Source organism: Eubalaena glacialis, chromosome X (genome assembly GCF_028564815.1).
Source record: "Eubalaena glacialis isolate mEubGla1 chromosome X, mEubGla1.1.hap2.+ XY, whole genome shotgun sequence".
Classification (NCBI taxonomy): Eukaryota; Metazoa; Chordata; class Mammalia; order Artiodactyla; family Balaenidae; genus Eubalaena; species Eubalaena glacialis.
This window is the reverse complement of record NC_083736.1, coordinates 133,191,950-133,204,722: the sequence shown is the minus strand read 5'-3', so window position 1 is coordinate 133,204,722 and position 12,773 is coordinate 133,191,950. Positions and strand designations below refer to the sequence as shown.

The window sequence follows — 12,773 nt, the reverse complement described above, 5'->3', positions numbered from 1 at the left end:
GGCATGGGAGAGCCGTGCCCGGATCTAACCCAGCTTCAAAACCCAGGCATCACAGACCATCCTGCTGCCAGAGTATGACAGACATTACATGCTTCAAGCTGCGTAAATCAAACACCAGGATAACATGCAAGGAAACATCAAGAAGATGTTTACCTGGCTCTATGAATATGTACTGGAGGGGGCTCTGGAGTTGGGCCACCACACATTCTAGAAGCCTTTGGAATAGGTCAAATTGTGGATAGGTTAAAACTTCAAAGATGGCAATTTTAATAAAGCTGTCAATACAATTTCTTTGTTAAAAAAAACATTTGTGACTGATTAGGCTACTCATATTGAAAGAGAAGCACCAGGTCTATATCTTTAGATCTTTCACTGAACTGCAAACACAGCATCAATAACTGCTTCTCAGTTGTAAATGAAAATTGATTCCAGGTTTAACCCCTCATTTTCAGGAGTTCTTTTAATCCCGAGAAACATAAGAAGAAAAATGGACCAAAAGGAAAACTGCAGGTTCAGTGGTATGAGGGGCGAGGGTGTGCAGAGAACCCCACACCGATACACATGCAGGAAGCCCGTCCTACTGGATCGTGCTGTGCTCAAGCCAAACCCCAGGGGACTCATCACAGCATCACTGCCTGCCGTGCATGACCGGCTTGAAAATGGCAATTCAATAACTGTTTTATGGAGAAGGCCAGGGTTGGGTTTTATATTTATGATGCCAAGAGTGGCAGCTGAGAAGGAAAATGCAGTCAGCTGGCTAATGGACATCATGGAGCCCCCCATATCCCAACCATGTTATTGTTTTAAATTTTTATTGAAATATAGTTGATTTACAAAAAAGAATATATGTGTGTGTGTGTGTGTGTGTGTGTGTGTGTGTGTATAACTGAATCACTTTGCTGTACATCCAACCCTGTTATTGATAGCTGACTTCAAAAACAAAACAGAACATACTGCAACTCGTATGTTCATGCAGACTAAGTTCAAAACACTGCATCCAATTCAAACACTGTTCTGGAACATTCCAATGTCCGATGTCAACTTTAAGTAATTATTTATTTTCCATTCAGGGGAAGTTCCTGAGAGAAAACCAAGGTGAGTAGAGTGTCACAGCAGACCCTTATAGCCTTTCTCCAGGGCACAGTGAGAACTCAGAAAGAGAAATAAGAACTGCGATCCGAAGGTATGACTCAACTCTCCACCCATGTCAGTCCTTTGAAGAAAAACTCTTTTTCAGAGACATATAATTTTCCTGGAGGACTTGGTGCAGTGTCATTGGCAACCTGGCCTTTCTTCCTGGGATGTCTAGGTTAAAACTTGTCAGAGCTCAGAGGGGAGGAAACGTCATTCATACCCAATGGATGTCTTTTGGGTGCAGCTAGGACATTCAACCCAGTTCCTAGCAGATCCCTCTGGGCACCAAGGCCAAAATGAAGGGCAAGATCTATTTACCAATGGACCCCAAAGAGGCGGCTTCCAGTTAAGGTTTAAAAGGGCCATAAGGAAGAACAACCTCCGATCTGCGTAGCGTTTGTGGCTTTCAAAGCATTTTCTTATACACAATCTTCATCTCGTCCTCACAATACTCCAATGAGTTAGGCGACAGCGGTTTATTCTAGTGTACTGGTGAGAGATCTGAGACTTTGAGATGTTAGGTGACTTGCCAGATGTCATGCAGCTATTACGTGACAGAGCTGGGATTGAAGTCCAGGCTTTTCTAGTCCAAAAACCATGCTCTTTTTAAACCATTTTTAAAATCTGAAGTATAGTTAATTTACAGTTTTTATTAGTTTCAGGTGTACAGCAAAGTGATTCAATTATACTTACATATATTGTTACAGTTCCTCATGGCTAGGTGCACACAGCTAATACATGTTAGGACAAGACGGAATCTTTTCATTCAAGTTTGCCACATACTGGCTGTTTACCAGGTAGTTAATTCAGCAGCTCTCTTTAACATCCCATTCCTTACAAGAAAAGGGAAAGTAATGGATCTAGTCTCTCAAATATGAGGCATCTTAGATTGTTACTAGTAGTAGTAACGATGATGGTGATGATGTAAAGTAGTGAGTACTTACTATGTGCTAACCATAGAGTCAAATGATTTGGCCTGTATTCATTCACTTAATCACTGAATCCTCACTATGACCCAATGAAGTAGATGCTACTGCTACCTCCGTTACCTCCGTTTTACAGATACTTAGGTCTTTAGCCCAAGGTCAACCAGCAAGTGACAGAGCCAGGATTCAAAGCCATTCGACTACACACCTATGCTCTCTCGCTCACTCTCCTCCATGGCGCCAGTACTGCCACACTACTGATGTCCTAGCCACATGGACACAGCTGCTTCCCAAATAGTCCCAACCGAGGGAGCAAAATGCAATGGGGAGTGTGGGGAGAGCACGCAAACTTTTAACAAATATTTTCAGGGTACAATCACCATGGCTTTTCCACTGAAACTATGTGCATATGTGATTGTGCATCTCTGACTTTAAAGAGTCACCAGAAGGTAAAATATCTTGCTAAAAATATTTTTTACTTCCCCGAGTCTCTATGGCCGACCACTTGGCATCTTTAATTTGTATATGACGCTTCTCCCCTTCAGGCTTCCTGCTGTATTTTCCCGTTTGCAGGGATACTACTTAGCATTTAAACACATCCTAATTGTTCTATTGGTGTCTGTGCACAGGACCCGCTCAGCATGGCCAATACTGCCGTCCGGGGTGCTCGTGGTGGGGCAGGGAGAGGGGAGAATGTTCTGATTATGAGAGACTTGGGACTGAAATGTCAAATTAGAAACTGACACATCTCGACCCCGTGTTTCATTTTCATACGTGCATTTGCAATGCATTCTCTTGGGATTCTTTATGTTGTAAACCATGGCATTAGGTCTTAAGAGCTTTGGGGAAAAGATCGGTGTGTACTCACCAAATCTGGGCAATTTGGGTGCAATGATTATGGATGAGATGATCTGAGGATGTCTCCAGAAAGCTAATGGATTTTCTATTGAACCACATGTGCCTGAATGTAGCTACCAGGTTCTGAGAACGTTTCTAAGTATAATGACGGCTCAAACCAATGGTGTGGTCTGGTCCCTTGGACACATCATTTATTGTACCAATGCATTTGTTCGGATGCTTTTCCCTACAATCATCCTGCCACAAATAGATGTGGCCAGAGATATGATGGTCCCAATTACAAGATGAGAGAATAGTACCATATGACCTATGTGGCACCATGTTATCTCACCTGAAAAGAAAAAGATTTTGGTGGTTCCTCAATAAGTTAAACATAAATTACCATAGGACTCAACAATTCCACTTCTAGGGGGAAGAATCGAAAGAACTGAAAAAAATTAAAAGATTCAATTCAAAAGAACTGAAAACAGGTGTTCAACAAAAATATATACTGTATACACAAAGGCTCATAGGAACTCTATTTGCAAAGCCAAAAGGTGGACCCAAATGTCCATCAATTGATGAATGGATGAACAAAAGGCAGTGTATATCCATATGACAGAATAGTATTTAGCCATAAAAAAGGAATGGAGTACTGATCCAGGCTACGACATGGATGCACCTAAAAAACATGATGCTAAGTGAAAGAAGCCAGACACAAAAGGTCACAATATTGTATGATTTCATTCAAACGAAATAGGCAAATCCATAGAGACAGAAAGTAGATTAGTGGTTGTCAAGGGCTGGGAGGAGGGGAACTGGGGAGTAACTGCTTAATGTACAATTTCCTTTTGGGGTGATGAAAATATTCTGGAACTGGTGTTGGATCCATAACCTTGTGAATGGACTAAATGCCACTGAATTGTAGACTTAAAAATGGTGAATTTTATGTTATGTGGATTTTACCACAATGACAAAAAAAGGAAAATGATGGCAATCCACACATATTTGAAAAAGAATACTGGGCCTCAGAAAGCCAGAACTCACCAAAACTTGCTGTCACCGTGGCTTGTGCTACTGCATAAGCATTCTCTCCTGGCCTTTAGCCTTCGGGCTTTGTAACTAGTCCTCGAACTCGAGGGCTCATTTGGGAATGCTTATAACCTTGCTCCCGCTTCTTGCTTCCTGGACCCAGCTACGGGGAGTAAGCTGTCATTTTGCCTTACCTCAGATATCCCAGTTCAACCTCCCCTTCAAATGAGAAGCTCTGTGGGGAAGGCGTGGCAGGTTAAGGGCAGCGGGCCACAGAGAGCTTCCCACTCACCAACCGGGATTACCTGAGGGCCTCGGCATCGACACGGTCACCGCATACGTCCTAAAACCCCAGATGATTCAGGCCAACTGACCTGATGCCACTTCTTCAGGTAAATACAGAAAATAACAACTCGAGAAGCCAAAAAAAGGAGACTGCACTTGTGTAATCACATAGAGAAGACGTCAACATGCAAACTCTACCTTCACTTACTGTTGATGACTTGCTTGAAGCATTTTCATTAAAAAGTCATCTTGCATCTGTCAAAATCAATGACCTAGGACTGGGGGGGGAGGGGTTATTTACCACTATAATGTTCTTGTCACTGGCATATTAAATGCAGAGAGCAGGAATGGCAGACACGGGAATTTAAGTGTGCATTTTACATTTGCTCTGGAGTCCATGACCCAAGTAGGAAAGGGATTGCTTGCATTCAGTAAACGTACCACAAGCCCCCTGGGAGACGATTGTGTTTGTTCTTGATAAAGCACCAAAGTTGCAAAGATGCAATTTTTACATATTATCCAAAATGCAAGCAGAATAAAGCGGAGAAAGTAAGGGAGAGGGAAGTTTTGGCTACATAACATTGAAGAAGTACTCAATTTTAAAATTACGCGGAATGGTAGGAGTTCTCGTGCAGTCAACGATTGTAGATGAAAATGGAGTAGATGAGCCTTGAAGAGTTTTCCCTAAGTTTTTTCTCTGCAGGCTCCTCAGAAAATATTTAGTGAATATGGAATTCTGTATTTGTTAGCTATCTTGAAACGCTAGTGCATGAGCATTCCTTCAAACACCCTGGTTTCCGTTTCATAACTTAGATTTCACGGTGGAAAGAACATGGTCAGGTACTGGCTTTAAAAAAAGGCGATCCTTCTGTGTTCCTTCTTTGAGGCTCTCAGCACACCCAGGAGGACCCCACACGCGAGACAGTTTTCTGTCCCAGAGAAGACACATCAGCATCACTGATATCACAGACCACACTGCCATTCTCAGGATTCATACACGATACCTGGCCTTTTCAAATCAAGAGGTGCAGGCTCATTGGAAACGCTGAAAACACACATTCTTGCCATCTAATTTGGTGGTAAGTACTGTAAATACTTGTGATGCAGAATGGAAGAAAACAGGGCAGCAGCAAGTTTTTGCCAAATGCCTTTTGCCTGAAGGTTCATGTGAGCTGCAAGCTGCTGGGCACTGACTGTCAGCTGTGTTCTGAAGTGGCACCCCTGGGAAAGGTGAACGGAGCAGTCACGTTTATACCCTAAGGAATGAATGAATGAGTGTGGGCGCTAGGCCTCGTGGTGGAGTCACTACAGGAAAGTTACACCGCACTCAAGACCATACTTAGTCCAGGAGAGGGAAAGACGTGAAAGCGTGAGCTGATTCGACCTGTTCCAGAGCACTATGCCTGCCCTTGCTTCTTTCCCTCTCTCCAAAGTTCAGAGATGAAGCGGGTAGGCTTCTGGATGGCAAAACCATTCCAGTTCCTCTAGCTCCCTCCCCGTGGGTCCCAAACCAAGCCCTAAACTCTTCCTACCTGGTAGAGCTCGGTGGCAGTGCACTGAGTGGTCAAGGTCTTCACGGGCTCAAGGTCATCTTCATCACTGCTCAGCTTCAGGTCGTCTTCAAGCATCCTACAAGAAAAGCCGAGCGGCATTGACGTTAAAAAGCGTCTCTTCTAAATCATCCTCAGATACATCTTGCGACGAGGATAAAATATTGGAGCTCCAATCTGACAGCTGCAATTCTGTCAAAGGTGCAGAGGGAACCAAGATTCTTTCAGCTAATTAGATATTTGAGCTCTTATATTTCTGTCAGACTCTGCACACATCCTGCCTCTCTACCTTCCCCTAAATCAAGGGGGAAGAAAAAGCACTATTTCAGCATCTCCAGAGATGACTGGAGTCTATATATTTTTACTACTGAAAGTGTAATAAATGTACAGATCAATCACTGTGGAGGTGGAACGTGCCGGTGGATCTCTACAGGAAAAGATGCTCCAAGTCTCCCATGAAAGAATAGGGGCATGACGGCAGCCCCTAGCTCTAGAGGCTGTCGTCAAAGTCTGCTGGGGCTCTCCGGATGGCAGAGGCAAAAGGCCCAGTGAACCTCCACTGCCTTTCCGTGCCCTCTGCACAGTGGCAGCTCGATGGCCACAACATAGCTGGGCGAGAAATGGCTAGTCATTAACCTTTTGATATATGACCCCTCTCTTCCCGTAAAATTTGATCCCAGAGACGTAAGCCCATGATGTGGATAAGAAATCTTTCTCTCCTAAGGCAAGGTACCTGAAAAATACGAGTGGTCTGAATTTGGGTGATGAACTAGCACTTACAAAATTGTTTATCGAGCACACAGAGCCTTCTGTTTCTATAGGGATATTAATTCCAGTGCCACCCGCTCTCCAGCTCCAAATTTGAGCTACAGCAGGAAGAGTGACTTATTACCTTAAAATTCCAGTTGCACTCCTTTCAAAGACCAACTGGTGTTAATATTTTCTTTTCTTAAACGCAGGTTTAGACCTCATCCCCAGCCTCTCTGGACTGATTACTAGTTTCTGAGCACGCTTTGCTCTTTCTTGCTTCCAGACTCAGCGTCAGGCTCAGCTCCCAGGCTAGAAGTCCCTTCTTCAACTCTGGAAGTCCTATTTTTTCCTCCACGGCTCAGTCAGATCCCACCTCCGCCACAAAAGCTTTTGAGAAAGAATCCCCATCCCAGAAAGAATCCCTCTTCCCTCTCCCCACCCCAGCTCCGGCTGATTCCAGCTCTGGCTGATCTCAGCACCGGCTGTCCTCAGAGCACCGCCCCCAGCCCCCAGTCCCCACGTGCACAGGCGCGGTAACTTATCTAACTCTGCCTTCCGCACAGTGTCTTCCCAGAAACGATACAGTCCACCAGCCTCATTTTACAGACAAGCAAAGAAAGGTTCCGAGAGGCCAAGTGCTTTGCTCAAGGTCACACAGCTAGTTAGTGCTAGAGCCTGTCCTAAAACTCCCACCTCCTGATTCCCACCTACGTGTTATTTCCAGAAGGGAAGCTGGAAAGCGAAAGGCAGCTTCTAATTTGATAAATAGGGGAGCGTGTTATGTCAGAGGTTATGTCCAAATGTTAGAAAGAGATTCAGGTCAGAGTGGGTTCCAGAAACTCTCCAAAGAAAGCCCAGCTCCTCCACTTTCATGCTCAGCCACATAAGACCAGGATGTGTTCACTGAGGTCTGAAACCCGAAGACGGATATAAAGGATGATTGGTGGGAAGGACAGTTGTTAGAGTTGGTTTCAGATAAACGAAATCTGCAGGATTTATGACTGTCCTTCAAGAGACTAATGGATGTTTGGAAGATCTTAGAGGAGACAAAATGTATCTTGGCATTGCTTTTGCAGTTGCAGGCTTATAACTCTGAACAAATAATTCTTTACAGCACATTGTGCTACATGAAGACAGTATCATTCTCACAAGCTTAGAACTCAAACATTTAAAAACAACCTATGCTGGGCTTCATTTTCTGTGTGTGTGCGTGTGTATGTGTGTGTGTGAATACAGTGTTAATTTACACCTAAGAGTTCAGCAAAATAAATGATAAATGATTCTTACCCTTTAGAGGATCCATTTCTGTGTCAGGGAAGGTGCTAAGTATTTGACCAGCAGCATGTAATTTGTGATTTGGACCTTATGAAGGAAGTTCCCATAATAATAATAATGATTAGTCCCATTTTCCAGATGGAAACACTGAGGCCTAGGGAGGTTAGGGAACTTGTTCATGGTCACACAGCTCGGAAATCATGGCGGCAAACATGGAACCCAGACCATGTCCAGCCAGAACTTGAGAGTATATAATGTATTCCTAGAGGATGTAACTTACAAAGGACAGAATATGAAATAAAATCAACAGCAACAACAAAAACCCCACAAAACAAAACACATTGACATGGGATCAAGATGTTTGGGTTCAACTGCGGGCTAATCATAAACTCTGATATCTTGCGTAAGTCATTTGCTGTCTCTGTGCCTCATCTGTGTCCCTCATCTGCTAAATGGGATAATAATTAAACTTTTTCACATGGTGGTGGTGGTGAGCATAACATGAATTAATGCATGTGAAATGCTTTATGAAAATGCAAAATAATGCAGGGTATCATTTATTAGTTTGGAAACATCACCACAGTCAGAAATAATGTACAGCATTAATACTGTTAGCAAGTAATCACAAGCCAACTCTTAGTGAGATTTTGTTCCTCTCATTTTAGTTTACCAAGCAACCTGAAGGTAAGCCGTGGTGACTCGGGAAACGTGTCAGTGTCTCAAAGCTGGATCCACAAATGGCCTCAGGGTCTTCAGGCTACCCTCCTTCAGTTAGAACCAGAGCACGAAGACCGGAACTCAGCACTTACTTCACTCTCCAATCAACTCTGTATGATCTTAATATGGAAATGAAAGACCCTCCAATGTACAGTTCTGGAAATAGACAGCCAATCTGTACAGTGATTGACATTAAACATCTCCCGTGCAAGAAGCTTGGTATGGATCTGGTTGTTAATAAAGGACAATCTGATGCATAGATTCAAGTCCCGGCAAACACAAGTCAAGGAAGTCACTGGGAAGGCAAACTAATGCGTTCTCTCTGGAGGTGTTAAGCATTCATTTCATTCCACCCCTTCCCTGACCTATTAAGCTTTATTATTGAATCTACATGGACTTGTTTGCGTTTCCATCCATAGCTAATGCTGAACATTACTCTAGGGAAAGTGGAGGATTATGAAAGATTTGGGATTTAATTATTATAGCAGCACCGTTCATGCCCATTGCAGTTGAGGTGGTCTCAGCAGAAAAATGGTAATCTCTTTTCATGAGGTTATAATTCCATAGATTCAGCACACACTGGGCGGCCCCAAATGTGAACAGCCCATGCTGACGTGAATGTCTGCCTACGCGTGTGGTCGTCAACAACAACAACGACTGTTCTTCCGCTTTTCAATTAGATGAAAACAGAACAAAGCAGCCCTCCTTAGTGACTTCAGATGTTTGTTCAGGATCTAGTGGTTCACGAGGTCTTCCTTCGTGTGAAAACTCTGTTTTTATTTTTACTATGACTTATCATTTCTTGAGTATTAAGAAGTAAAATAGTCCATAAGAACTGTGTCAACAAAACAAAGTCCTGGTCCTAGCAAAGCTCAAATACTGAAAGTTGGGGCAGATGAGATGGAATGAACAAAAAGAAGACTGGGGAGGGCTTGGAGGAGAAGGGAGAGCCATGTTCAGGGTCTTCTCTGTTCCTAATGCTCTGGGCCTCGAGCTGATCCTGGTGGCCTCAGAGGGCTCTTGGCACTGGGACATCCTAGGACACTACAGTGTGACAGGCCCCATATTACTTGTAACTGTAACATCTGCTCTCTAGAAACCTTGCTACTCCACAGAGTGGAAAGCTCGGGTGATTTTGAAGAGGAAAAAATAGAGAGCTACAAACATTATTCTGGAAGGTTCTATGGAAATGAAGACTTTAGTTGTGGCAGCATGAGCCTCAGAGCAAGGGCTTGAGAGCCAGACAGACCTGAGTTCAAATACTGGATTTTCTAATGGGTGTGCTCTCTTGAACTAGTTAATAAAACTCTTTGAATCTCAATTTTCTCACATGTTAAAATCAGTAACAATAATACCTACTTTGGAGAATTTTTGGAAGGATTAGAAAAAGAAAGTTTATACAAATTGCCTAGGAGTCAATACAGGTAGCTATCGCTTTCATCTTGGTTATTATAGCTATTGTTGTTATTATTACGTGAGCAATGGTGCTGTAGAGTTTGGAACAATTTTTTTAAAAAGCTCTGGTGGTGACCCAAAAACTGGCAGAGGCACCAGCTAGCAGGCATCATTGGAAGCCCCTGACCAGGTGAGGAGAGGTTCAGAGATCCTTAAGGAGTTTGCAAAGTTTCTGGGCTTGGATTTATTCTCTAGAATGTTCTAAACACATCATGGCTGTTTGGGGTTTCCTGAGATCCTCCCAGAGTGCCTAAGATCCCCTGGATCTCTGGAGGCCAGTTGCAAGAGGAAACACCTAGTTTCAAGCGAGAGTTTAAAAAAAAAGAGTGGCTCTGACGTCCTGCTCCTTATAGCTGTGGAGCGACCTGCAGGTTCAGAGAAAGGGGCCAGGAGGCCCCCACTGGACGTTGTGCTCACCTTGGGCACTGTGTTTCAGAATCAGAAAGTCAATCCCTCCTAATCCATTGATACATGGTGCCCCTCTGGGCAGACAGCCCATCAGGTGCATTACTTATTATGGGCTGGATTCCAGCTTCCAGGTGTCAGTGGAAGGAGCTGCCATGTTGGTGGCTGATGCACAGATGGACTACGGTTCTTACGGTTGCAAGTGCCTAGAGGGCTACTTGTCTCACCTGTCACCAGGTGCAGATACCTACAACATCCCCAGAGTACGGCCACGGCCTCTGTCTGATGCTTTTAGGCATTCGTTTCTACCGTTCAGTAGCTTTCATCGTTTTGAGTTCTGCCGGTTAGGAGTTGCCCTGTGCTGTCTTGTAGCTTCCATCTCGTAGCCTGAGCCCTGTTCTCTATAAGCCACACTGGGAGACTGGACGTGGAACGGGGATGGGAGGTAGAGGCAGTGCTGCTATTTCCATCGTGCAGGGGAGGGGCTGTTCCAGTCAGGTTCCAGGCTCTCCAAAATTGAGAACCATAGCTTTTGTCTCAACTATTCTGGGGCTTTCAGAGGACTAGCTTAAATTACCATTGTCCTCGTAAGTCTTCAGAGCTGACAGCAGTCAAGTGTTTTGTTGTTGTTTTTGGCTCCAAATGAATAACACAGCTGAGGTGGGCTGGGCATCCCAGAGAGCCTGGGGGATGCCTGAAGACCTGAGTCTTCTTGCCAGGCAGCCTCTTACCGTGGCCCCTTTTCTAGAATAGTATCTTAGTCCTATTGACTCCTTAAAGGACACTTCCTCTTCATAAAGTAGGCTGGGAGGAATGAAACATGACCTGATTAGAATTACTCACGGAATTCTGTATTTCCCTACCTAGTGCTTTGTAGTCTCTGCAGCACTGAATCATTTGTGGGTAGTAAGGCAGGTGATGAGGAAGAGGCTGTGATATTTTTCAAAGTATTCATTCTGTTTCCCTGAGGTAAAGGTGCTCAGGCTCTTTTCTCGGCAGAAAGGGCATTTAATTTTCTCAAGGTTTTAACTTAAAAGTCAGATTCCATGACCACCCCACTGGGGATCCTGGAAATTCCGAGTCTGAGGGCTGAGGCAGTGACAAGTAGCTTGAAGATCCAGGCTATATTCTATGGAGATAAATCTCCAAGATCTATCAGGTGGGACCTCTAGCCTGGTGTCACCCAGTGGGCCCACAGCCTGGGTCCAAACTAGATCACGCACCCTGCCATGGGCGTACAGACCAGAGAAGGAGTATCTTCTGTAGCTGGTGGCGTTCTCAGGGTTTCAGAAAATGGGCATCTCATACGCTTACTGTGGTTCCTGAACAAGAGAACTGAGAGTTCCCTTAGGGACCATCTCGTCCAGGTTTTGGCAGACTGAGGCCTTCAGTCCAAACTAGCCTTCCCTCTGTTCTTGTACTGCCTGTGAGTTAAGATTGGTTTTCACATTTTTAAATGGTTGAGAAAAAATCAAAAGAAGAAGAGTATTTCATGAGATATGAAAATTATATGGCATTCAAATTCCCTTATCCGTTAACGAAGTCAAATTGGAACATACCACACCCATTCATGTACATATCGCCTGTGCTCTTGCGCCACAATGGCTGAGTTCAGTAGCTGTAACAGAGAACATAGGGCCCCAAAAGCCTGAAATATTTACTATCTGAGCCTTTACGTAAAAAAGTTTGCTGACCCCTGCTGTAAACCAACGGTTTTCAAACTTTCCTACACACACGAATCCTCCCCTGCCAGGTGAAATCTTATAAGAAACCCATGCTTAAAGATTAAAGCCATGGTGTGTTGCTCACAGCCAGGCTGGGCGACCTCTGGGGTACCCCAGGGATTAGATGAACATAGTGTGAAAACAATCATCCGGTCAAGTCTTATTTGTTGGAGGTAATTATGGCTCCATGGATATTGCACAGGGTTTAGTTAGAGAACGTGAGTTACTTAACCTCTCTGAGCCTCAGTTTATTCCTCTGTGCAATAGGAATAAAAAGAATATCTATCTCAGAGATTCAGGGAATGCCCAACAGTCTGTTTGGCTCGAGTCCTGAGTGCAGACAAGGCAACAGTAGGAAATAAAAGAGTAAATATCCTGTTTCTAGCTGCACATGTGGTATATATGGATTTATATCTATATCGCACACATAAGCCAAAGCTAATAGTGTGAGCCTTGATGTATATGACTATTGACTTGTATCAAACTGCCACCTCTTCATCCTTGGACTTCCTTAGAATTGATCACATAAATTCAGCACAATACCAATTTTCTGCTCCATGGGCATTATTTTGAATTTGATTTTCATTTTCTTGGTATATTTCTCTGGGTTATGTAATTTTCTCTGAATGTGGGAACTCAAGTTATCATGCAAATGACAAACTGCCTAATAGAATTCAGATGGC

At 43.8% G+C, this 12,773-nt stretch overlaps 1 protein-coding gene across 1 annotated transcript in view; it reads right to left on the bottom strand.

The window, feature by feature from the left end:
• AFF2 (ALF transcription elongation factor 2) overlaps nt 1-12,773 on the bottom strand; it is a 335,919-nt gene that overhangs the window by 96,380 nt on the left and 226,766 nt on the right. The window contains exon 8 of the mRNA XM_061178238.1: nt 5,747-5,843. Coding sequence (XP_061034221.1) covers nt 5,747-5,843 — 97 coding nt within the window. The remainder of the gene's footprint in view (nt 1-5,746; nt 5,844-12,773) is intronic.